This window comes from Ricinus communis, chromosome 5, assembly GCF_019578655.1.
Source record: "Ricinus communis isolate WT05 ecotype wild-type chromosome 5, ASM1957865v1, whole genome shotgun sequence".
In the NCBI taxonomy this organism is placed as follows: domain Eukaryota; kingdom Viridiplantae; phylum Streptophyta; class Magnoliopsida; order Malpighiales; family Euphorbiaceae; genus Ricinus; species Ricinus communis.
In genome coordinates, this window is record NC_063260.1 from 164,491 (window position 1) to 191,847 (window position 27,357).

The window sequence follows — 27,357 nt, forward strand, 5'->3', positions numbered from 1 at the left end:
ATTTGAATTTTAAATATATAGTTACATTAAAACTCTTAAAATAATAGTTTATTATTCTATCCGACATGCTTTAAATAATATAGTCTATTTTTTTACTAATATATACATACACGAATCAACTTTGATGTACTGATATTATATTATGATTATACCCTTGAAGAGATGTGACCAAAAACTGCTACTCCTCCCCTTTACTTCTATTTATTACATAGTCTCTGTTGTTCTTCTATTTTCTTTGTGGTTTCAGATTCCACTTGTAAAAGGAATGCCTAATTTTGTATGAAGCATTGAAAAGCTTCTTTCGGTTTCTGTTTTCCAAATGGATTCAAAGAAAACAACAACAAAATTCCTTCGTTTTCTAGTGCCACGCTTGGGTTGAGGAGCCATCCGTATTAGGTGTCAAAAAATGGTCGGTTATGTTCAAAGGCAAACTCAAACTGAATAAGAAAAACTAAATCGAATAGAAGCGATTCAGTCAGTTCAACTTAACTTTTGCTGAACCATAATCAAGTAAGTTGTTAACCTGTGTTTGGGATTCAAGGAAAGAGAGGGGAAGAGAAGAGGGAAGTAAATTCTCTATCCATTGCAGAGAAAAGCACAAAATGGGGAAGAAGAGAAAACAACTAAAATCACTTATGTACAGTCGGATTAACAAGATAATGCAATTTTGCCTAATTTGTAAAATGTATTTAAAATGTTTATATGTTTCTTTCCTTCCATTTCTTTTTAACATTTCCCGGAGGAGAGAATTTACATTTCTTTCTCCTCGTTTATATAAACTTCACCTTCGTCATCTTCTGTACTTTTTCTTTTTTAAAACATAGACACTGTATTTGATTTATAAAATGGATAGAATAGCAATTTTTAAATAATAGATAAAGTATATTCCTATACAATATTAACTATTTCAAGATAAGATTATAATTAAATATTATATAATATTTAATTGTGAAAGGGGAAAGGTCTATCTCTCACTATTCCCAAGGCACAACCCTTTTTAATGTATTACTATTAAATTGGTGGTGGTGTGGGCAATAACAGTGGTTGTGGACGGCGGTGCTGATAGGTGTGATGGTGGTGATGTTGCTGGTAAATAATAGAAGATGATGTAAAATGAATTTAGAATGGGAAAATATGTAATTCCTTAAAGTGAGTGAGAACAGTGACTCACTATTTCACTGTGGAATAAGTATTACACAAAATTAAGAAATAATAACTATCTTAAAGTTCTATTCTTTGGCTATTCCTATTCTATGAAAAGAATGGCTTCAGAATTAAAGTCTACTTGGGTAAAATCTTGCTAAATTATACTCCCTCCATTTTTTCTATAAATATTTCTAAATTTATTACACTTACTTTAATATAAGAAAAAAAATAATTTAAAAACAGAAGAAAAAACTAGTGTTACATTCGATATATAAAAATAAAAATGACAGATAATTAAAATTCTTTTATTTGGAAAAGTAATAGTTATAATGAAATGAAAGGAGTAAGATATTAACGAGTCTGTCACCATTGTATAATACTGTATCGACTGTCTCTGACTCTACTAATAATAAATACTATAATAATAATAATCAATGATTTCTTTAAAGGAAAAGACAAAAAAAAAAAAGAAAAAAAAAACAAAGAAGCAAGATGCACATTGCATTGATTTTCATAAGGAAATGCAAAGAGATGCTTGTGAGGGTGACTGCCACTGCTGAGCTTATGGAAAACTCTTACATAAGTAACACATGAAGTAGTGACAGAATAAGCTTGGCCTAGTGTTTGTATTAAATGGTTTGGAGAATCAAATATCTGCTAGCCAAACCAGTTCTTATTCAAACTGTTTGTGCACAAACTGATTTGTTTGCAGCCCTAAATACAACCGAGTCCCTAGCAGTGGAATGGAGCAAAATCAGAGATAAATACAAAAAGAAAATAAGAAATATATGAGAATCTGAACACTTCAAATATTGAAAATCCTGACAAGTTACTACTCCATAAACCAGTAACAGGCATAATATGCAACCCCAACTTAGACTGAGACTTCCATTTCTTTAACTTTCATATCTTCTACATAATATGCCAGTACAAAACTAGAACTGACAGCAAGAATATGTGAAAAGTAAATAATAATAAACCTACACTAATATAGTACCTTATACCATTCGAAGGTAAACAATGCTTAAGGAGCCACTTTCTGCACTCTGTACAATTCAACTCTTGGCTAACTAATAGTCATCTTTTGTAAGCTTCCTTGTGAATCTCTTTCATGGAAAAGTTCCAGGCTAACAATGCTGCCCCTACTGCAGGCTCTACCTGATGTGGACACAAGAAAAAATAGCACCGCTAGCACTAAGAGATAATCACATGAAGCAGAAAGGGCAGCCTGATATTCTGCCATGTCTAATATAAAGGAATGCAATCAATAATCTATGAATTTGTCATCAGTTGTTCTAAAGCATGAGGAATGGAAATTAAAGACAGAAAGCTATCCTCAACCAAAGAATTTGGGGTTTAGATTTACAAACAGGTTAAAAAGATCTTAGAACATGAGGCGATAAGAAAATGCAACAGAATATTCTTATAAGCCAGTTTTGAGAGAAGAAATCTTGCCCATATGCATGTACATGCAGCAAAACAAAGCAATACATCCACAGTAGGAGATTGTCACTTTTAAGGTCATTAATTCCCTGTTTCATTAGCTTTTCCAATCCTCAGACCTTGGTTTATAAACACAAACGTCTGCAAATGAAATCTGAACTAGCAGCACGCCTATCTGCGCTTCTGTGTTTATATAACAAGTAAAAACTACTAAAAGAAGGTCAGGAGTACCACAAACTCAATTATCAAAAGTTATAAACAGTTCTTTCCACAAAACTAACTGGAGTCAACCTGTACTTTTTCAATTTCCAAATTTTTCTCTATAATCATCTAAAATTTTCAAAATCAAAACCTATCAATCAACAATGTGAAAATGGGTATAATATTTTTTCTTTTTGAAAAAAAAAAAAGAAGAACAATACTCCTTAGAGTCATTTTTCATATATTTAGGTTGCTGTCTTGTTTTTGCTTCTCTGCCAGTACATTCCCTTGATATGATAATAATCTTCCAGCAAAAGAATTACCCAAGTCCTCAGGCATTGCGCTGAGGTTCCAATCAGCATCACCATGAGCGTTTAATTGCATCATATATAATGCAACCTAGCATAACTGCTAAAAATTTATTAATTGAAAACTGAATATTACAAGCATGGGCTTTATAGACCCCAAACTAATCTTAAACCTTTGAGACATTGGAATTCCAAATAGGCTTGATGCTTCTTGGATTTTATCATCTTAAGAAAAAGGAAAAACTTAAGGCATCAAGCAATCCTAGCACAACAAGGATGAGTGTTTATAGACCCCAAACTGATCTTAAACCTTTGAGACATTGGAATTCCAAATAGGCTTGATGCTTCTTGGATTTTATCATCTTAAGAAAAAGGAAAAACTTAAGGCATCAAGCAATCCTAGCACAACAAGGATGAGTGTTTATAGACCCCAAACTGATCTTAAACCTTTGAGACACTGCAATTCTGGATAGTCTTAATGCTCCTTGGATTTCATAATCTTATAAAAAAATAAAAAAGAAAACCTTATCAAGCAATCCTAACGCAACAAGGACTCAACTAAGACTTTAAAGCCTTAAGGACTCCTAAAGCATCTGGACTAATTTTTCATTACGGCTAAAATTGCAAAATTTCCACTCAAACTAAAATTGTAAGATACTGGACCAGTTGCCTATTTTTTTTATACTACACAAATAATAAAAGACTAAAAAGCCCAGAAAGTAGTACTAATAATCCTAAATATTTAGATCATAATGCTAAGTATTTTGATTCTTTAAACTTTATTTTTCTTGAGATCTTGCATCTGCACCACCAATTCCCTATTGCTTCAGCTATTTTTAGTTTTAAATCAAATTTTATATATCAGAAATACATAATCACCAGCATGCTACAAGAAAACTATCATCAAGTATGCTTTATCAACTCCAACAATTATACTGATGCAATAAGAAATTCTTTGCAAAAAGCGTAGTTCTCAAGCATTTTCTGTGATAAGAATATCTTATAAAACAACTTGATTAACACTATCAATCCTACCTCCCCAATACAATTCCAGGAAAATTATTGGAATTTATCAAGCAAATGACATAGTACATTATTCTCAAAATATTGACAAGTATATTACTATTGATATCATAACTTTAGGCTTCAGAAATCATTATCCTTTGTTACAGTACAGTGAATATGACGTCATATATAAACAAACAATATCAGCCATAACAGCTCTAACTGCTGTTTCACACCATGATAGAAGGCTATAGTGAAGGAGAACACAAGAGGTGGGAATGTACTTGGGATGATGCGCCATTTGGTTTTTCAAATTTTTCCTTTTTCATTTTAGACCTTAGAAAACAAGGAGGCATTATCTTTTAGTATTATGGTTGGCAGCTGCTAGAAAATCTACACTATAACATGAAAGATGAAAGGAGTATGACCAATGCTAATCACATAAGCTACAGTAGAAACAAAGTAAAATTAGAGTTACCTTTGGCCGGATAGGAAGAGCCCCAGGGTAGTCTCTGTAGATGCAGTTTACAACCTCTTTCCCTATGTCCCACCTCTTATTTGCCTCAAGAACACCACCAACCATGACTAGGGGAAAAGAAGAATTTCCATCTGCAACAGCATTTGCATAAGCATAAAATAAATTAAGACTTCAAACAAAAGAATGGTTGAGATAACAATAGAAAACTATTTAGTTGTAGTCATAAATTATTTGCAAGCATATTTTCCAACTTCAATAAAATCTCTAATCAGTTCATATAAGTGGTGATCAAAAACATTTAAAGCCATGTATCTAAATAAAAATAATTCATGTTCATGTAAAGCCATGTACACTCCATCTAAAGATAATAATTCAATTGCTATATGCCAATACTTTCACTGGCACAGCCAAAGTGTGATCCAAATTTTAATTTAACTTGAACCAAAATGTACAGGGAGCCTCCATAGTATCCACAATAATTATCAGAAACTATTTTAATTGCTTTTGCATTAGGTACCCTGCCACCAAGAACAGCAAAGTAAAGGGTGATATATCTCTTATGCTCGACAAATGAAAAAAAAAAAAAATCAATCTTTCTGCTCCTTGTAAGTATCAAATCTCACTGCTGTATTTTTACAATTAGACCAGCAACCGAATGATTAGATGCTTCTTTTGGTAAACGAATGCCTTGCAACACTATTTCATAGTGATAAGAAGAAAATAAAAGAATTCTATCTGTTTTAGTTTCAATATGTAAGCTGCACCTTCGCCGCACAAGCCAAGCCTTTGAACAACAGCTTTCACACTTAAAGCCAACTCTTCAACAGAAACCTGCAAGATTTTATTTGCTACTTCATCACCAGCCTCTGCACAAGATACAACGACTGGAACAAGCGCTGCAATACGAGCCCAAGATGGATCTGCATATGTCCACCTATGTTCCAAAAGAGAAAACCCAATATCTTATTTATAATGATATTTCATTTCATCAATGTATCAGATCAACTATTGTTGCAAATTGTTCTAAGAGTTTAACAATAAAATAAAATTGCTAACACATAAGAGTAACTAATTATACTTAATAGACGGCTTGAAGATTTTTAATTGATTTCCAATTATTTTATGAATTTAAAATTATATGTTTTCAATTTTGAATAGAAACTAAAATCTTGAAAATTTAAAATAAAAATTGAATACCAAAATCAAGTTTAACTTCATATAAGCAAAAACAAGTAATCGCAAAGAAGACTTTTCTTTGCACAGATTGAGACAATGATTGATTGTCCATTTTCCTCTCTCCCATGTCATACATCTCTGTCTTTCCACTGTTCTGTATGCATGATATGTATGCCCATCAACATCTACAATGCTCTATCATGCACTTCTTTAAGTTAGCCACAATTGGCATGAAAATTGACATAAGTTTATATAATGTATACAGGGAAAAAGAATGGTGCATTTAATCGATTTTAAAAGAAAAATAACTGGCCAAAAGTAATGCTATCTAAGGTTTTTAATTTTGAGAGTCAAACATCGTACTGAATATTTTAACAATATATTTCCCTTTTAAAATCTCACTAAGAATTGCTCAAAAGAAAAACCCCACTAAGAAACACATGTAATGCACATGACATCAAATTATTAATTGTAAGAAAAGATAGAAAATAAAAGTTAATTTAATCCAAAGAACTAAAGTTTGATCCTAGAAAGTAAAATATAAAATAAAATAAAAATTCCTAGCATCCTATATGGTCTCCTAGAAAAACCAAAATAACCCTAACATTCTATTTGCACCTTCAAGCACAACAATCTGAGATAACTCTTATAAAAAATAGTATCAAATTATTCAAACATTTCCAATTATTTTCTGCAAATAAGTTCAAGATCATCAGAAAATTTTAAGATCATTAAGTATGTAGATTACACTAATAAGTCTTTAGCAAATACCCAATAAGTTCATCTGGAGAAGAAAGACCAAGAGTCTGCAAAATACTAGATGTGAGAATTGTTTGAGGACCACGACCATCATAGGCCCTTACCACTGCTGTTAATGCTTGTGCAGCTATTCCATATCCACTGCAGGTAAGAAATTCAAAAACCTACGGATAAAAAATTCTCCAGAAACAGAGTTTTATGCAACAGAAAATAAAAGGGTCCATCATTTCTGATAAGGATGTGAGCATAAAATTTATCCTGAAATGGTCAAAAGATTGAAGGTCAAAATAAGAAAGCCCCAAGTGATGAGTGAAAATAATGCAATTCTAATTGAAAGTTAAATAAATGGAGAGGTTGGAAAAAGTAGTTCATGACCAACCCAGGTCTTCAGTTGATTTACTCTCAAATTCTTTGCAAAGAAATACCAGAACAGAAGCAAAAAGTGAAAGCAGCTTGATTGAGTTGACATATAGAAATGACAAGTGCAAGTTCATGACATTTTTTACTTATTAAATAAGTATTAGAAAAAGAGAATGGTGAAAAATCTAAGCAAGTACTAATTAAGGAAATGATGTGCAAAACACAAATTCTCATTAAGACATTTATGTTTGTCTCATTTCCTCAATCTCTCTTTTTCTACCTGCAGTTTGGGATGCTGGAGTTTACATAAGTGCATTATATGAAACTAAACAAATGATCACACAGGTAAAAGGTGGCATGGATAAAGTTACAGAATACAGTAATGATATGAGCACGAGCAAGACATCAGGCATATCATTTTATTAGGTAACACATATTCATTAGAGTAAAAATTGAATATAGGGATGTAACCATGGAAAAATGAAGGAATAGAAGTGAAACCATTGAAATGTAGAAAAGGAGAAAGGAAAAAAACTAAAATAGCAAGCATGAACAACAATAAGGGAAACAAGGAAAATTACATCATAGTCCAATTTATACTTTCTTTTTCCTGTCTTCTACTTTTTTATATATATAAGTGAATAGCTCTCCTCTAGCAAAGTAGAAGCAAATTTGATTTGTTCATTTATGCATAAATGGGCTAGAACAGAAATTCAAAGAGACAATGACCTAATTTACAAGTAGAACATACTTTATGAAGACTAATGAGTCATTTAGTAATAAATGACTAGACCCCCTCCACCACTACATGCAACATGCGTGAAATTAAAACTCTTGCATCACTTGTCATATAATTCAAGTACCATGCTGAGGGTTGCTTTATTTTCCCGTGTGTGCATACAATTAACTCTTGCCTCACTTGGAGAGAGAGACAGAGAGAGAAAGAGAAGACTAAAATGTAGAAGTATATACCTTCCCCAGTCACCTAAGATGGGTCCTGCACCTGCAGCCCGAGCTTCTTTGCCATCTTCAGTGAATCCATAAGCGATAGTCCCTGTACCAGCAATTAAAACACAGCCATGAAGCTTTCCCATTGTTCCACTTGCCAAAGCTGCCACAGCATCATTTTGAACATATAGCTTTACATGATTGGGGAATATGTCCCTGCATAATTCAAGATAAAGCAGATCCAATGATTGAGAAATGAAGTTATTGAATTTAACAGAAAAATATGGGGACAACACAAATGCAAAAGGTGCATAAAATAAGGCAGACTCCGGATATCTCAGAGACCTTATCTTTTGTGACTCTTTCGGGTAAATTCCCCAGCTGGTACTAAACCTTGGGACTATATATCAATTTGATACCAAGACTTTAATTTGAATCAAAATGGTACCAAGAGTACAGAAAAGTATATCAATTTAGTCCAAATGTCCAATTTCCGACAACGGATAGTGACTTGGCAAGCTGAGGAGGTATTTTTCGATTGTTTCGCCCCCTCAGCGTGTGCCACGTCAATTAACTTTGTCTCCTCAGCTTGCCACATCATCATCCGTTGTCGGAATTTAGACATTTGGACTAAATTGAAATACTTTTCTGTACTCTTGGTACCATTTTGATTCAAATTAAAGTCTTGGTATCAAATTGATATACAGTCCCAAGGTTTGGTACCAGCTGGGCAATTTACCCGACTCTTTCATAACCTCTTTTTTGAGTTTCTATTTCAAGCTATTTTTCTAATATAATCTGCATTTAGAAAGCTAATATTTTGATCCACAGTCGTCTATGATCAATCTGTTCCAAGCATGCATACCGTATAAGGAACTAACACATGACAAGTAGTTTATGTTCTTTCTTTTTTGGCTTCTCTATGATTTTCAGGTACCTTTTCTTCTCAGTCTATTTCTCAAAGTTTGCTGTCTAATGTCCTTATGCTAACTTCTTTTCAAATTGCTAACCAATTTGGAAAGTTAAAATATTTGTTCAGCACTTATCAAAATCAACAGTCACATTCTCTTGCAATTTAGTATAGCAAAAAAGGCATTATCACCTAACTTTGTATGTGATCTGATGTGATTTACAACTGCTGGCATGGTAGCATCTCATTGCTGACAGCATAATGCTGATATATAAATTCTGAATCCAACTACATTAATTAATGGAGGACAGCTAAATACAAACATAAATATAAGAACAAGCATTTCAACTTTAACATTGTAGGGAAAATGAATCGAAGTGAGGTAAATTTGGAGGCTTTGAAGTTTGAAATTCCTGAAAAGCTATCATTCTGATATATTGGTTCCAAAAAAAAGGAGTGAGCAGGATGATTTCACTACAACATGGCTGTTCTTTTACATTTTCGAAATGCAAAATGTTAGCAATCCTAGTGAAGAACAGAGTCCAGAAAAAATCATAGAAGCAAGATCTATCTTTGATACGTTTTAATGGGATGAAAGAGGAGAACTTTCCTTACTTTGTGGTACATTTGATCGTTTTGATTGGTGTGCTATTACGATTTTTAATGATCATGGGTTGCCTATGCAAAATTATAGAAGACCATATCTTTTTCTATTTTCTTTTTCCTGCGGTTTCATTAGCAAATGGGGTTGTAAAATCCTAAGCTAAAGCATGTACAACAAGAGTCAACATATACATCAAATACATATAAAGCTTAAATGAGCATTAGAGGCCAAACCTAAGCCAATTCAAAATTCTTTGCACATCGTTTGGATGGTTAACACCTGAAACAGCTAGACAAACAGCTTGAACTGCAGAACGATTGGAACCTGATTTTAAAAGGGCATCAGCCATGACTTCCTCAAGTGTTTCTCTAGCAGCAGTTTCTGTGACAACAACAAAATACACAAACGTAATGTGTGTGGCCAATAATAATGGAATTACTAAAATAATCGCAGACAAGTTTTCTAGTAGTGACCGCCAACACTGTTGTGATTAGAGCAGCCGGCGACGGCACGAGCAAGTACGGGAAGTGGGTCGGGAAGAGGAGTGGAGAAGGGTAGAATTGGCATACAAATGCAGACTGTTGATGTTGTTCCACCATCCAATCCTAATATCACTGGATTATTCCCAGACACTGGAATTTCGTGTTCGAAATCCCAGATTTCGCCATTTCTGTACCTCTTCATCACTCTCTCTCAACAATCAAAATTTTCAAATTGAAACTCCCAACAGAAAGACAGGGGGAGAGGGAGAGTGACAATTTGACGAAGAGGGACACTCAAAGACTCTTCTAACATCCAATACAACAACGTTTCTAATGTTAATAATAAAGAAGCACGATTTCTTTTTCTGAATTAAATTTGGGTATTGGGTTCGGACGGCCAAATCAGCCAAACACTATTTTCCAAATTGATTTCAACTTTTCCTGTTTTTGGCGCAGATGGGTCACACTCACATTGCATCATCGGCTCTCTGAGTTTGCCGGATGATCACTCAGATGTGTCATTACTAAACCCAGTAATCGGGTGCTGTTTTTTATGATTTGTATATATCAAGAAATGTTTGGACTCGTAAATATTAAAAAGAAAAATTAAAGAATTAGATTTTTTTTATATATATATATATTTTTTTTTCACGCTATAATCTACCTTACAAGAAGTTGTCTTTTGGCTTATTTGCAACAAAGTAATATTTTTAATTTTAAAGTATATAGCTTTTAGTTTACTATTTATTTATTTATTTATTATTGTGTTACAATTTATTTTTAAATATATTTTTATTTTTACAAATAAATATTTTTTATTTATTTTCTATCATATGTTATGATTTTACCTTTTTTACTATGTTTTGTTTAATTTAATTTTTATTTATTTTTATAATAAATTAATATTTTTTATTTCAAAATATACAGTATTTAGACTATTTTTGGTTATGCCATAGTTTATCTTAAAGTATATTATACATCCAAAAAAAAAATCTTAAAAGTATATTATTTTACTGCTTATTTTTGTAATAAGTTAAAATATTTTATTTATTTTCTGTTATAATACAGATTAATTTCTAATATATTATATTTTACTTTATTTTTGTATAACAAATTGATATTATTTTAAATTTATTGTTCATTTTATTTTTCATATTTAATCTTTTAAAATCAATTCGAACAATGGATTATTCAGCTTCAAAATTCTTCCACTCGTGTAGATTTTATTAATATTAGTTAAAAATCAACCAAAACAAACTAATCAACATTGTCCGATTTATGTTTCTTTTTATTTTTTTAATGCAATTATCAATTTTAATTTTAAATTAATTCTAAAGATAATGTCCCATCAATCTACTTCTTGTTTATTTATTTAAAATGATTTTAGGTATTAATTTATTCTTTGTTTAATAAAATTGTCTGTTGTTAGAAAAATTCCAATATCTTCTACAATACCCTCTTTTTAATATAAAATACATCATTTTCCCTATTGTTTTATGATCTTATGTTGCAGGAACAATTAAGATATTTTTTTATGATAATCAAGCATTGAAAACCAATGATTCAAAAAATAAAACATTGAATCAAAGTCATTTCTCAATGTTTCTTTTTAGAGAAAAAAGAAAGACCAAGTGGTGGAACAATAATAAAAGAAAAATAGAAAACATAAAAAGAGAAAATGTAACCCTCTTAGAATGTCACTTGGAGTCCTTATTTTAGAGTATACTCCCAATGATATAAAAAGAGTTATGATTAAAAAGTTCATTCCGGATGTGTCCTAACCCATTTTTATGATACGATCACTACCCATAATAAGCATTGTTAAAGTGCTACTTTTTTATGCACACCCAGTTGATGGTTCTTACCAGTGCAGCCAATTTACTTGCTAACAATACAGCAAAGGCAAAAGAGTGGCATCAGCATTCAACATCCACAAAAAGAACCGGAAGTATCAACCATATAAACTACATCTGCCACAAATGGTTTGCAACACAACAGTCTGACATAATCCTACTAACCATGTAGTTCCTAGGAGTGTAAAGAAATCTGCCAAGTAAATCATGTAATACAATTCCCATCTAGATATTTAATGGTTTTGAGAGTACTCGAAACTTAGAGGTTGCTGACAGAAAGGAGCCTGCAAATAATCCAATGAGGGAGTTAGATGTGAGAACATGTACAAAAGCATTAAAGCAAAGACATGAAACTAACACGGCTTACACTGACCGTGCATTTGAGAAAATACTGAATTTTTTATTGAATGATCATGATGCCCATTGGACGAGCAATTCAATAAGAGATCTCAAAGCGGATCAATATTGATATACTGATTCAGACCAAGAATTCCACACCATTTCAATAACCAATTTTATGACAAGGCAAGTAACTTGTTTGAAGGAAAAAGGAAAAAAGAAGAAAAACTACAGCTTAATGATGATTAGTTTTAACTTCTAAGTTTCCCATTGACCCTTCAAATTACCAAAGAAAATGTAAAAGAACAAAAATAAGAAGAAAGACCTAGAAAGTGAGTTCCCCGAAAAGACATAGTTAAAACCTGTAGCATACCTGGAAAACAGCATGTCTAAATTGCTCGTATGAATGTGCATACATCATTGAAGCACTTGGCCATTGAACATATGCAGGGTCTCTTGACGTTTGATTTGATCCCACAGCACAAAAGGGGCTCATAACTGGACTTGCAGCAGGCTGGTAGCTAAGAGAATTTTGAGTCCTTGGCATCTGACCCAACTGAGGGAAACCAGTATCATATGGAATAAATGGAAGTTGAATCTTCTGCATATTTAGAGGTGCCAAGTTAAAGCTCTGGTTGGTCGGGAGGCTCCTAATGTACCTGCATGGATTGAAGTAGCTATTCACTTCAACAAATAAACGAACTAACAATTTCATTACAATACAAACACAAAATATTGCATGAGGTTGCCAACAATAGCAGTCAAGTAATAAACCAACCCAGAAATTGATGAGCAAGTCTAAATAAAAGGACAATCAATCTATACCTGTCATAACTCCGATCATAGTCTGGGTCAGTACGGTCCTTCTCCCTATCTCTGAAAATGGCAACTCGAGATGGTGCACCATCCCTGGGATTAATATTTTTTTCTGGATCGTTTGCAGAGTACCTGCAATTTTCAAGCTCATCCTTGCTTGGATTTGTGCTTTTTCTATCTATAGAACCCTGAGATACTACATCATCCAAATTGGTACTGCTAGGGCTACTGAAGATGCGAGCACGTGCCCTGTCATACTCTTCCTTTCGCTCTTCCACACTTCTCACAGGATCTTGTTTGACTCCAAATTCATTAAATTCATTTGTAGAGCCTTTATTAGGTCGAGGCCTAATGACAATCTTAACCTGCTCAGATTTATCACTTTCCCACTGTTTAGCAGGGATTTCACATAAACGCACAGCAGGATATCTGATTTCTGCAGTTTTCTTCACCAGAATTTTATTCACCAGACCATCAAAGCTATTATCCTGTACCATGGTTATAAGCCCATAGTGTTGAGCAACACGATGTGCTGCAAGCCTAAGGTAGGAAGTAGGGAAATGTTGGAATTCAAATTGTTGTTGAACAGGATTTTGAAGAAATCTCTGGATATCAAGTTCCATCCTTAAAACTGTCCAAAAATTGATTGAAAAAACTAATAAATAAATATTGCAACTCTAGAAAGAAACGAAATACACAGGGAAGCAACTGACAATAATTTTTTCTCACAGAATCACAAGGGACAAGAACTTAAGATTATCTTAATTCTCAAGGCTAATTATTGAAGAAAGCTGCTCAATATAAAGGATCCATTAATGGGAATGACCAAGGGGCAGGGACTCCTATCTACATGCATTCCTAAATGTACAAGGATCAATCATTGTTTACTAAATATGAACCAAAATGTGATGCTAAAGCGGTAAAGGTCCAAATAAATGTAGAAGGTATATATGGAATTAAATTTAAATATAAATAAGTGTACAAGATACAATCACTCTATGCTACAGATGGAACCATATATCAAGACATACAGGTAAATGCCCAATACCTCTGCCTCCCTCTCCCCCTCCACTCCCTTACACCCTTCAATTGGAATTAGCAAAAGCAATGTCTCCTTTCATGTCCGTCATGAACAAGTCTGTTCTAAGAAATGAGGGCCCAGCAAATGGTGCATTCAGGCCACCAAACTAATTAAATCTGAATGCTAATTGCGAAATAGCAAGTATGCAGTTAGGTTGTTTTATAAAATCTCATCCGACATGAAGCCTAATGCCATTCAGGATATCAATCAGACAAGAATTAGTATGTAAAGACTATCAACAATTTTTGGGCAATAAAAATGATTCAATAAACAGATAAGCCAGCAAAATGATCTTGACACAACTATAGCATCTGTAATTTTCCGAACAGAAGATCAAACTAATTTTGGAAAGTCACTAGAAAAAAAAAAACCCAAACTTTTACTTGGTTCTCTCAATCGTCCTAGGAAACAAACAAGGGCAATTCCCGAGAATAAAACCCAGATCTAATGTAATACAAGCAACCGAGTTCTACCCCACATTCCAATAGAACCCAAAAAAAAAAAAAAAGCATCCAGATGAAGCAAAGAGGTCCAAATAAACATGAAAATTGAGATTTTTGAGCAAGAATTAAACAAAGAAAAGAATAGAAGGACTGACTTGTGAGACGATGACGTGGGTTTTGGAGAGCCTCGACTAAGAAGGGATCGACCATTGATTCCTTGTCAGTGATTGCTTGTGTGGACTCCATAGATTTGAAACCTCTCTCTATCCTTTCTTTCTTCCCTTTCTGCCGATAAAATCTGATGTAAATCTTCTTCTTCTTCTCCTCCTCCTTCTTCCCAACAGAAAGAGAGACAGAGAGAGTGCCGAGAAAAGAAAGGGAAGGTGAAGAGAAGGCGGGAGAGGTTGATGTCAGGACGCAAATCGAATCATCGCTATTTGGCTTGAGAGAGACCCTTTCCTCTTCCTGTGCGGTCTTATCTCTCTTCTCCTAATCTCATCCGAAAAGAGAAAGGAAAAGGGTTCATCAGATTTTCATATTTTATAATGAAAAGTCCAAATTCGATTTGCCCTTTTTCCTTTCTTGCCCAATGTGAACGGACAATTAACTTATTGCCCACTTTTTATTCTGTATAATAAATATATTACTTAGAAGGTAAATATTGGCGGCAAAAGAGACGACTGTATTTCATTTCCTCCTATTTGCGCTACCTGATCCCCTTTAGGCAAACCCAACAGCCGGCAGTTACTGTTGTCTTAATTATAAATATTTTTTTATTTAAGATTATTTATTTTAAAAATATATAATTGTAAAAATAAAATATAGTATTAGAAATTCTTAGACTATGATTATGGGAATGCAGCTAGAAATGCACATAAATGGTGGAAACCAGCAGGAATATGTCAACAATTTCCAAATGGATACAAACCCTAGTAACACAAAAAAAGTGGGAAAAACGGCAGCTTCTCATTTAGGCAAATTAAGATTAGGTTCTGAGAGTTGTGCAAACTGCAAAGAATAACTGGTGTCTTTCCCACTCTTCAATTTGGAAAAAGATTCCTAAATTCATTAATCCAGTACACTATTTCCTATTTATAATTTATATTTGGTCACCTTTATATATTAAAATCTCTCTATAATTTTAATTTATAGCAGTTAAATGATAATAAATTCTTCATTGCAATAAATTATAAATCTTTTAAATTTTATCTTAAAAAAATATTTATCTATATAGTTTATATATATAATTTTAAAAAGTATATCATTATACTATTTTTTATTGTAGTATTATTTTCTCTCATTAATTTTATTTTATATAATGTTACAAGATATTAATGTATTTTATCTCTCTTTATATCATTTTATTTACAATATTAAATATTAAATTTAAAAAGAAATTTATTATTCAAATTTATATTAAATTATCATTTTTAGTCATAAATTTTATTTGCAGCATATATTTATTATTTATTGACATAATAATTAATATAAATTAATAAATAAATAAAAAATATTATAAAACTCTTGTCATTTTCTTAAGAATTAGCAACATCAATCTACATTTGTCATTAGCGACAGATTCAATTATGTCGCTTATAAAGCATCTTCAAACTCCACAGCGGAGATTATTGTGGAGTTATTGTTTTCTGCTTTTTCTGTTGGAATTTTCCAAATCCATTCCCAAGTCATTTCTTAATTTTCCCATATTGTTTTATGGATCTGATTCTCCTCTTTCTTATTTTATAAAAAATTATCTAATATAAACAACTATTTCTTTAAATATTAGAATTTATTTAGAAAAATTTTAACTGTAAAGAACTTTTATATATATATTAATTATTTAATAAAAATATATAATATTTAACACTTTTATTAATTTATTTTTTTATAATATTGATGACCGATTAATATTGTTTTAGTTAATTTTAGAAGAGCAGACCATCTGTGTTGATTCAATGCATTTAAAGGCATATTTAGTTCAACTGATCAATACAGTCGATAGCTAATAAATCGATAAATTAAACCGTTTGATAAAATTTTATTAGCGGTTTCTTTGTCGATATGTTAAATAACCATTGAAAGTATAATTTATCGTTAATTATAATTTATTTTATTATATTATATTTAATGATCTAAATTAATAAAAATAACTTATAATAATTAAAAAATTTATAGTTAATTTAATTTAATTTATTATTAAAAATATTTATAAAAATTATTTTAAAAGTAAAAATTTAAATTTAAATTTAAATTTTACTAGTAAGAATTTTTAATTTTAAATACCATAATTCTAAATATTATAATTATTTATTTTAAAATATAAACCTTTAACTATATGATATCAATTTAAAGTAAATTATTGTTAATAAGATTAAATAAAAATAATAATATCAAAATAAAAAAAAAAATCAAATCAATTATTTTTTAAATTTTTATGAAACGCTTTAATATAGTTTGGTTAAATCAATAGATACCTTAAAAAAAGGAATTAAACTCTGATTCACAAAAAAAATTTAATACAAGAGTACCCCTTACCAACTAAACTATAATATTCTTGAAAACATGTAGCCATTAATCCAACACGACATTCATAATGAAAAAGCATATAATGTAAGGTTAATATATGACGTAAGTGATAACCGTCACTGCCAACCTCAAGTATCTCAAACCATGCATGCTCTAGATATTTGTACAAGACCAATCTCGAATGTCTAAGGTCTCCGATCATACCTGCTTTCTCAAGGTTGTGCCACCTCCTTAGCTAGACCTAGACAATGAATCGACAGACAATCCCCTCCTCTCCGAACTTGTTAGACACGGGTCTGATTTTTCTTAAATAAAGTACCCGGCGACTCTAAAGGTACACATTCACTGTTGAATGCTATGATTGCATCACCACTGTGAGTATCTCTCCCGGGATTAAGGTTTGCTGCCTCTTTTCTCCACCAAGAACAGGTATGCCCTTTTCCTGACCTGGGCAGACCAACCTATTATTCTTCTCCAACATTATGAACTGTTCTGTCTATTTTCCCATCATAAATGAAAGCTTCTTGAAATCATTCTACGCTCCTTCTAACCTAAAGGACTTCTCTGTTTGTTTTGCAGGAATCGCTCCATGGCTTTCACAGAATCACACCGGTCATCAACACGTTTGGAAACCAAAAGATGCTGTCTCCATCTCTCATCTTTGACATCTTATCTCCGTTTTAAGGTCACTGCATGCTGTGATCATGTTATTAGCTAAAATGTCGTTTTACATTTTTAAAGGGAATAGATTAGGCGTAATGCTTGTCTGTTTCATCTCAATTATGGCTATATTTGTTTTCTGTATGTCAAACAAATTTCCCCACATAATCTTCTTGGCGATTCTTAATCTGATTACTTTGAGAAATGGTGGCTACTGGAACCTAATAGTATTTTTCTTTCCTTCTAAAGAAAGCAATTTTGAAGCTAATCAGTTGTTAATACAGCAAAGTTAGAAGGAAATTTTAACAAATTTCTAATTTTTTTTCTTTCTAAATCTCAAGGTTCCAGCTTTACAATATGCCAAATTTCAGTGGGAAATCTTAATTAATAATTAAAAGAAAAAACAGATTCAAACAAAAAGATACCAAGTCAGTCGCTTATTAAGGAGAGCAATTTGGTTGACTTAAAAGGTCGGATTGTTTGGCAATCTTATCCACATGAAATTAAGTAACCCAGCAGGTTTGGATCCATAATTATTAAGACAATGACCCTTTCAATTCGCCAATCTTTTCTTTTCATATGTTCCGATTTTTTAATTTTTTTTATTTCTTTCGTGCTTTAATATTGCCAGACAGCATTAGTGGGTCTCTTTCAGATTGCGATTTTAGGAGATTTTTGTTCGATTCTTTGGCTTGGTGTACATAAATATAATAGCTATTACTATTACTATGGAGATTAAGCAAGTTTTGTCAAAGTGTCGAGGACTCTTATAGAATTTGAGATTTTGTTCTTGTAGCGTAATTATAGAATTTAAATCTTCTGCAGAATTTATTTACCCAGATCATGTTCTCATAGACGGAACCAATAGATGGAACCATTAGAAGGAACCAATAGTCAGAAGCAGTCGTGAGTTATATGTTTGTACTTACATGCATATACTGTCATCCATATATATATATATATATATCTGTATGGGGAGCTTTTCTTTAAGGATAGAGATGCAACCTAATTACAAGCAGAGAAAATAATCATGTCATCAATGGAAGGAGGACTAGGTTTAGAAAACTCCACAAAATTCAACAAGTATGCAGCTGCATGTGCCATAGTTGCTTCAATGATATCCATTATATTTGGTTATGATATATGTTCTTTCATTCTTTTCTTTCCATCTAACTCCTGCTGCACGTCTTGTCTACTATTGTTACTGTTGAATTACGTATAAAAGTTATTGCAGCTTTAGGCTTTTCTTTCAAGTTTCATTGCAGATAGCTTTTGTCAACTAATATTTACAATTTGTTTCCAATTAATTAGATACTGGTGTAATGAGTGTAGCCATGATTTTCATAAAAGACGACCTTAAAATCCGTGATATGCAAGTGCAAATCCTTGCCGGAATCTTGAATATATGTGCCTTAGTAGGTTCCCTTCTCGCCGGAAGAACCTCCGACTACCTTGGCCGGAAATACACAATTGTTGTAGCCTGCATCATGTTCATGCTTGGTTCAGTACTAATGGGATATGGTCCTAATTATGGCATCTTATTAACTGGAAGATGCATCGCAGGCATTGGTGTAGGCTTTTCTCTAATGGTTGCTCCTGTTTACACTGCAGAAGTTTCTTCACCATCATCAAGAGGTTTCCTGACCTCTTTACCTGAGTTTGGAATAAGTATTGGCATCTTAGTTGGCTATTTTTCAAATGTGATATTTGGGAAATTGACTCTTAAACTGGGTTGGAGATTGATGCTTGGAATTGCAGCTGTACCTTCACTAAGACTATCCTTTGGCATCCTACAAATGCCAAGAGTCTCCGAGATGGTTAATTCTGCAAGGTTCAATTACTCCATAATGTTCAGTGTTCAAAATTTCGTTAAGTGTAATAATCTTATTATTTTGAGAACGCGAATGATAACCGCTTTAAATATTTTAAAATCACGTTTATATTACATTAGAAAGATAAATCCACTTCTTCTTTATTTTTGTACAATTAGTATATATAAATCATAATTTATAAAAAATAGTAGTGATTTCTTTTTTTACTCGAAATGACAACAACATTTTTATTTTCTTCATCACGTTCATTTGTAAGTAGAGGATTGTTGAGTTAGATTTTATCCCATCACTTTCAATATGTTTTTGCAATAAAACTATAAAGATGCACACTTCATAGAAGGAGACCTAATCTTGAAAAGAGATTTTACAGTTGTAGGAGTTATGATGTAAATTAAATAAAGAAGAATAAGTGGCTTTCTTTCTCTCACATGATATAGATATTATTTTAAAATTTTAAAGCTGTTATTATTCGCGTTCTCAAAATAATGAGACCTTATACGTAATAAAATTTTAAACGCTGTTAGCATTAAGGGTTAATTGGACATTTTATAAAAACTAACGGTTTAATCGGCAAAAAGAAGATGAGGACCTTTTACAAAAATTAATAGGTTTAATTGAATAAAAAGAAAGAATGAGAACTTAATTAGACTTTTATAATAAGTTGAAGGCTTTCTTTTTATACCTTTTGCCTAAACTTTATTTTCAAATAAAAAAAAGAAAAGTATTTTAGAAAGAAAAGAAAAGGGTGGCCCACAAAATATGTAATCGCCTCTTCTTTGTTTAAAACAGCAAATAGAGATCCCTTTCAACTGGATCGAACTACACTCCTTTCCAAATCTGACTCCCTTTTTTAACTTTTCATTTCTAAACACTGCCCTCTCGCAGAGACACACACAAACACGATACGCCTTAAAACTTGGAATCACATTCATTATTAAATTTATCTTCAACCTTATACTAATCGAGTAAAATTTTAAAGTACGGAAAATCGAAATGAAGGATGACGATTCTCTCCCGACATCGACGATAGCAGCAACCACTACAACAAGCGCAACAAATTCAAAGAAGGAAAGTTCAGATTCTAGCGTTTTTGGGAAAGGTCGTTACAAGTTTTGGGCATTAGCCGCGATTTTGCTATTGGCATTTTGGTCAATGTTCACTGGAACCGTCACGCTTCGGTGGTCAGCCGGCAATCTCAACCGTCTGTCAGACGACATTGACGCTCCTATTCACGACGATCTCGATGTCCTAGTCAGTGTTTATTTTTTGTTTTCTTATTTATTTTTTAATTAATTAGTTATTTCGTGGTTTGGATTGGATTCGATTGGATCTTGTGGTGATTTTGGTTTTGAATTATGCAGGAAATGGAAGAGAGGGAAAGGGTGGTGAAGCACATGTGGGATGTATACACTAATAGCCATCGGATCAGATTACCCAGATTTTGGCAGGAGGCTTTTGAAGCTGCCTATGAGGATTTGACCAGCGATGTCCCTGGTATTAAAGACGCTGCCATTTCTGAGATCGCTAAGATGTCTGTCCGTTCCATTATTCTCGATCCTCCTCCTGTCCAATCCACGGTCAGCATTTCCTTAAACTTCTCAACCAACCATCATTATTTTTATTAATATTATCATATCCATGGAAGTATGAATTATGATTTGTGTGCCGACAAACAAGTACCTACGGTAGATGCTTATCAGGCTAGTTGAATTTTCTGTTATTATGTGATCTTAGATCTTAGTGAACTTTCTAAGCTACTGGGTTGCACACAAGTGAGGAAACTAATATGTATATCTGTGAAAATTGTTCTTTTTTAGTTATTGTGAATTATCTTTAGTTCATTCCTGTTACAAATATACCCAAACTGGTATTTTTGTTAGAAATGAGCTTGTAAGTGACAAAGAGATGTGCTTAAGTGAAAGCAGGAATTTCCATAGCTGACACAATCAGGGCAAGTTATAATATTTAGATTGGTATCTAGAGTTATTTGGACCATGAATTTTATGCCTAGTTGGATACACTTGTTTTTTTTTCTCCTTTCTTTTTCTCGAGTATGCTTTGCGGTTAATTTGGTATATTTTGAAGGTTAGTATTTTCCTTTTTCTCTTCCCTTTTTTCCTTTTTTTGGTTGCATAATTAAATTTCATGGTGTTACACTGTTCTGGGCATTGGATGGTGAATACATATAGATAATTTGTAAAAGCAAATTTATGATATGTGAAAAAGTTCATGGTCATCTGGTCCCTGGCCAACATACTATCGAACTAGAAAGTACAGGTCAGCAAGGGGGCATCCCATAGCAAAAGCTTAGGATTTGCCTTAAGAAGAGGCGTGCTACCCACCAATTACTATACACATTTCATTGTACCGAAGAGAGAAAAAAAGGGGTGAAGTGTAGGTTAACTTCCTCGACCACCTATTACTTATCTGAATTGGATACTGTACACTCACATCCTTTGCTAATAGTTTTAGCATACTGCTATGTCTTCTTACAGCTCTTCATATTTTATCATCCCCAACTCTCTACATAGTCTTATACTACTTGTCATGATAGTTGATGATGAACTTGAGCTATATAACTTCATTGTTCTTGGTGTGGATCATATCTGTATGTGCATGTTAAGTAACAGAATTGCGCATCTTTTTGTAAAATAACTCAATTGGTTCACCCTAAGGTGTCGATAATTACATTAGACTTTTTCGCAAAAGAACATTGACTTTCTTTTATGAGGAAATCTGGTTTGGCCTCATTTAATTAGGCTAAAGTTTGGACCTAACTTGAAGGTTGGTTAAAAATTGATGCTTGTTTTATGTTCTGCCTTATCTAGATTACATGTCTCCGATATGACTGCAGATCCCATAATTTTTTAGGCTTTCATTCTTTCTGTCCCATGTGCTCAAGTACGAGCACTTTCACCTTAATTTAGGAGCTTGTGTTGCATGTGGCTAAACTAGCTTTAACAACCTTCTCTTAATTATTAATGTTTTCTTTTACCTTTACCTTCGTTCAGGTGCATTAGTCCCTCATCCTACTCTTTCTTCTATTACTGCACACGTATTGAACACTTTCATTTTAGTTGTGCTCATAGTTGTCAAAGGCACGCCTGAGGCGAGAGTCGCACAAGGTGCAAGCCTTAGCACCTCAAGCCAAGAAGGGCAGGCGACTTCACTAAGGCGTACGCCTTTGTGCGCCTCAGACCTAAGTCGAGGAGTGCCTTTGTAATATTTTGAATTTTTTTTTTTTTTTTCTTTTAAGACATACAATGATCTCAACCCTTCACCATAGACTTAATGTAGAATATGTAGGCTTACCCACACCTAATTATCTCAAAAAAAAATTTAAAAGAATGGAAGAAAGAAGATTAGGGCAAAAAGACATTGATCAAGAAAAGGAAGAGAAGAATTGCCTAGAAGTGTAGGAGTAGGACCAAGACCATGATTATAGACTTTATAATAAATTAGTAGTGGAAGATGCTTTAGGATTTCTACTATTTTAGGATTTCTAGTTATTTATAAGACTATGTTTTACTTTTATCATCTCCTTTAAACATGCCTTTTTGTTGTTTGTAAATGCCTCTTGAACATGATTGTCAAGATCTTTTTATTTCTTTTCTTTGGCTGTGTGTTATGTTTTTTTATTTTATGCATGGGTTGTGTTATGAGTTCTAGTTTATTTTATTTTATCTTTTGCGCCTCACTTCTGTCAGGCGCAGGCCTCGCCTTGCGCCTTGCACCTTAGGCACCAAGAGCCCTTATCGCCTAGGTGGCCTTTCTCCTTTAACAACTATGATTGTGCTCATTTAATTAACACCTTGACGTTCGAACTTTAACTAGCCTAATCTCTATATTATCAATCGTCTTCAACTGTAGCACTATACAATCAAACAACATATTCCCTTAGTCTGTACACTGCTGATGCTGTCCGTCCTTGTGAAGCAGCCCTTGATTGTTTTTGGTTATCAGTTTTCTATGTAACCCACCCCCACTACTAGATTTGTTAGACTCCCAAACCTTTGACTTATGGAATCTTCACCTTTTCTTGTATTACCTGACCTAGTTTCATCCATGAGTATATATACTTTGGTTCATCATTATATATTAATAAGTAGCCCGTTAGCTTGTTGGCAACTAAAGTGAAAACTACAGGGACTTAAAAAGTTAAGAAAAGTTATTGGTACAAGAAGCTGATTGAAAGGATTAGAAGTTTGCTATTCTCATCCACTAATATCATAATAGTTGAGCTCTTGCTTTTCTGCTGTTTTTCATAATGATATTGACATCATATATTCGTTCCCTAATGCCGACATGAAACTTGCAAGTCGCAACCATGCCAAATAGTTTTCTTTAAATCCATGAACCCATGTGAAGCTATTTTCTCATTAGTCTATTTCTTTCATTAGCCTATGCACGTGTTCTAGGCAATAGCCAAATGAAACTTTTAGTACCTATCTAGCTTGTGGAAATTTGCGTCACTTATTTATTTATTTTTGTATGGAACTAATGTAGTTTTCTTCACTCAGTTGAATATTTTTGTTGTCCAGATCATAAACAAATTGTCAGCCAATCTAACCTATGCTCAGCCTAACTTCTTCAACGGGAATAGTTTCTGGCCCTACCAACACTTCCTAATGCTAATATCTCTGTGGACTAATTATCTTTTGATGCCTAGGCCCTATAAAACATAATTCTAGTTTATATCTCTGATGGACCAAGAAAAATACACATTTTCAATTGTAGCCACTTAAAATTTTATCAACAATGGCAACAAATTTTTTTCCTACCAACTTGTTTGTATCTCAATTATGTTTGATCTTGTCCAGTTGGGTTGCTGGATGGTTGTTAAGGAGCTAAAAAAGAGAACCACATGCATAAATATGATATTGGCATAACTTTTATAGTCTCCAGCTGCTGGTGACCTCCCACAGCTTACCTTCTTTTTATTATCTATTTACTTATTTTTATGTAATTCCTCCTTGCACTGAATAAAACAAAGTGGAACATGTAGAGTTGTCATTCTCCATGTCTTCTTATGGTCTTCTCTGATGAAAGAAAATTAATGTCTTATGCTGTGCTTTCTGTAGTCAATTACACTTTCATAAGAAAAGAATGTAAAGCAATATGTTTTCCTTAGAAAATGTTCATCACAGGAAATGTTTCCTATACAAGTTTTTTTTGTTGAGACAAATGGACAAATGGAACTGCAATCAGCATGCTAATTGTGTGCAACACTAGGCATATAATCAAGAGAGAAAAACAAATGCTACAGCTAGTTAAGTTTATGAAATTTTAATGAAAATTTAAGGAAATGCCACACTGAAACAAGTGCAGACAGTCCATTAGTTTTAAGCCTTATGTTGAATTCCTTGCTCCAATTTAATTAAACAACTTATAATAACAGTTTATCTGCTCTGTTATTTCTGTACATTGTCAGATGCATGACTACAACATTCCTGTTTCTATTCACGTTTTCCTTGTCTTAACCAGCATATAGGTTTCCTCCTGGGTCATGATGTCTCTCATCATAGACTTGAATAGCCTGACTTGCTGCATTTTTAATTTCACTGGTCAATATGCCTTTTTTATATCCTTCATTTCTATAATAGGTGAATCTATCTAGCATTCTTTTTGTTACTGTACCTCTTAGTTTTAAGCTTCCTTGGATGAAAGTTTGGAGGCCGTTTTCCTTGAATTCTCTTAATACTTATTTAGCCTTTTTTATTCTTTCAATACTCATTTAGCATGCAATGATGCAGCAATGTGCTATTCCATGCTGTTTGGTTTTTTGTAGGTTAGCTAGATTAGGACATGATTCTAACTCATTTAGGATGATTCTAATTGTTTAAGTCTTTATCTTTCTTAAGTTGTCTTATTATTTTAATCGAAGTATAAGATCTCATCCATAGTCTATTAAAAACAGAGTTCCATGGCCTGGTAATCCTATATCCAGGGCGTACACTGCAAACAAATTAAGGGTCTTCATGTTGAAGAGAAGTTTTATCAATAGTACTCAAAGTTAAGCATTTGTGGCTTCACCTTTTATGTTTTGGTTCACTGTCATTCCTCATTTTCATATCTGCTGTCTACTGGAGCTGCATCCTGCATTGTCAACTTCCTTTGATTTTTCTGCTTAGTTCTTCTCTTATAAACAAGTATACTAACTCACCCTTTTGAGAGTGTGAACCAGCATGTATTTCCCCGTTAAGAACCATTGTCCCAAGTTGCATTATATATCCTGCCCTCTTGCTCAACTGGGCTGGACTAATTATTTTCAATGAAGCCTTAGCTAACCTAGTTTTCAGTGCACCAGTTTCAACCCTCAATGTGATTATCTTCTGCTAGTCATCAACTTTCCTTGACCTCTTAATAGATATGCAATTAGCTGCTAGGTTGAAATGGAGTATTATACTGTTTTCTATTCTACTTTTAGTGTTTATGGTTTCCACAATGAACCGTGACTCTGAGGTTGTCTATCAGAACTTGTTCATGGTTTATTTAAAAATCATCAACTGTGATATCAAATGCAGACTCAAATTTCAATTACAATTTTCTTATAGAAGATAGGAAAGTTGTGCACACTTTTTTTTTGATAATTGAGAAACATGCTTACTTCATTAGCAATTAACTACATGTTGGCCTGTGTGTTTCTTTTGTATACTATCAGAGTGCTCGAGAATTAAGTAAGAGTTTGAAGTTAGTAGGTAAAGATGGGGCTGCCAGGACTTCAAAAGGGAGCGGTAAATGAGGTGAACATCAAGAACCATATGCTTGGAATCTGCATTATCATTTTGTAATAGCATGCAACTGCTCTTGTGCTGCCACTATCTGTGACCTGTAGTGAAGGTAACCATACTCAGTTCTTCACAATTTCATAACCGGGACAAAGTATGTATCTAGTTAGGTTCTCATCTTCCAAGTTTTTGCACAAGATCCCCTTATCTGTGGTTCTGAAACAACCTTTTTCAGTAGATGAATTCAGTGAGAAATTTTTGACAAGATTTCTTTCATGATATGAAAAGTGAGAAAAATTATTGTGATACTTTACATTGTGTTCCTTGATGCATATATGTATTCTATATTTGTTCATGGACAAACCAGGCTAGCAGCAGGTTCTTATTGTATTCTATCATGATATTACATAAAAATTGGTAGTGAATGAAAGTACATTTTGATTCCAAAAATCTCAAAAGATGTTTCACTCAATATTCTTTTTGGAAATTTATGAAATTTTGATCTAAATATGAATCATTTTCAAGGATGACATTATATCTTGAGTTAATGTGATATAATAATAGAATCACTTGAGAAAAGAAGAGGAGACTAAAATCACGTCCCAGTAAACTCACATATAAGCAAAGAAAATAGAATGAAAGGTTTTCTTTGCTTTGGGAAAGAAAATTGAAAAATATCATAATTTATTTATATAATTTGGTTACATAATTAAATTTATGTGGAACTAAAATCTATATATTTTAAATGGAAAAAAGTGATGGAAGCTGATTGTTTTGTTCTCTTCACCATTCTTCTCCTCTCTTTACCTTCTTTTAGTTACTCTTCCCGTAATCCCATCCAAGCAAGGCTTTAGAGGGAGTCCTTGTACCTCTCCCCCGCCGAAAGAGATGTGCACTCCTCTGTGAGTGGAAGAATGAGCCATTACTCAATCTCCAATATTCTACATTTTGGAATTACTGCTTAATTTCCTATAATATAAAATATATAATTGATTAAACCATTATTGTTCACGTGTTAATATTCTGCAATACATATCCAATTAAACCCAATTGGTAATTATTTTAACCTTCATAAAAATGTTAAAAGGCTTATTGAAGAATATGGGTTGAATTAACCTTCTCCAAATTATTTTAAGTTTTGTCTTTTCTATCTTTTTTTCCAAATTAAAACTAACATTAAATTTCAAAAGAATTACACTTTAACTTAGTATTTTACAAGAGATCATATTTCTACCATAATAGAAAAATACTAAATCATT

At 32.9% G+C, this 27,357-nt stretch overlaps 3 protein-coding genes and 1 long non-coding RNA gene across 6 annotated transcripts; 2 read left to right on the forward strand and 2 right to left on the reverse strand.

The window, feature by feature from the left end:
• Positions 1-1,641: 1,641 nt before the first annotated feature.
• LOC8273407 (N-acetyl-D-glucosamine kinase) lies at positions 1,642-10,437 on the reverse strand. 3 transcript variants are annotated; one of them, XR_001535388.3, is made up of 8 exons: positions 9,812-10,432; positions 9,572-9,719; positions 7,849-8,040; positions 6,529-6,657; positions 5,346-5,515; positions 4,582-4,712; positions 2,144-2,304; positions 1,642-1,878 (listed from the first exon to the last, which is right to left on the reverse strand). XR_001535388.3 is itself a non-coding variant. In XM_015720797.3 (7 exons), exons 1-7 carry the CDS (start codon positions 10,020-10,022, stop codon positions 2,224-2,226), a joined length of 1,062 nt encoding a protein of 353 aa, XP_015576283.1. In that variant the 5' UTR covers positions 10,023-10,432; the 3' UTR covers positions 1,936-2,223. The 3 variants fall into 3 exon arrangements, 2 of the variants coding, with proteins under 2 accessions (XP_015576283.1, XP_048230636.1); XM_015720797.3 differs by lacking the exon at positions 1,642-1,878 and having other exon boundaries at positions 1,936-2,304; XM_048374679.1 differs by lacking the exons at positions 1,642-1,878; positions 6,529-6,657 and having other exon boundaries at positions 1,936-2,304; positions 9,812-10,437.
• A 1,281-nt stretch (positions 10,438-11,718) lies between these two features.
• Positions 11,719-14,935, reverse strand: LOC8273406 (R3H domain-containing protein 1). The gene is made up of 4 exons (XM_002521538.4): positions 14,508-14,935; positions 12,838-13,459; positions 12,386-12,671; positions 11,719-11,957 (listed from the first exon to the last, which is right to left on the reverse strand). The coding sequence occupies exons 1-4, from the start codon at positions 14,596-14,598 to the stop codon at positions 11,907-11,909; spliced, it is 1,050 nt and encodes a 349-aa protein (XP_002521584.1). The 5' UTR covers positions 14,599-14,935; the 3' UTR covers positions 11,719-11,906.
• Positions 14,936-16,864: 1,929 nt separating this feature from the next.
• LOC125370152 lies at positions 16,865-18,103 on the forward strand. The gene is made up of 2 exons (XR_007216051.1): positions 16,865-17,307; positions 17,458-18,103. It is a non-coding gene; the product is annotated as an uncharacterized LOC125370152 (long non-coding RNA).
• A 2,055-nt stretch (positions 18,104-20,158) lies between these two features.
• Positions 20,159-26,411, forward strand: LOC8273405. Its single transcript, XM_015720803.3, has 3 exons — positions 20,159-20,621; positions 20,732-20,947; positions 26,032-26,411. Exons 1-3 carry the CDS (start codon positions 20,364-20,366, stop codon positions 26,110-26,112), a joined length of 555 nt encoding a protein of 184 aa, XP_015576289.1. The 5' UTR covers positions 20,159-20,363; the 3' UTR covers positions 26,113-26,411.
• The last annotated feature ends 946 nt before the right edge of the window (positions 26,412-27,357 follow it).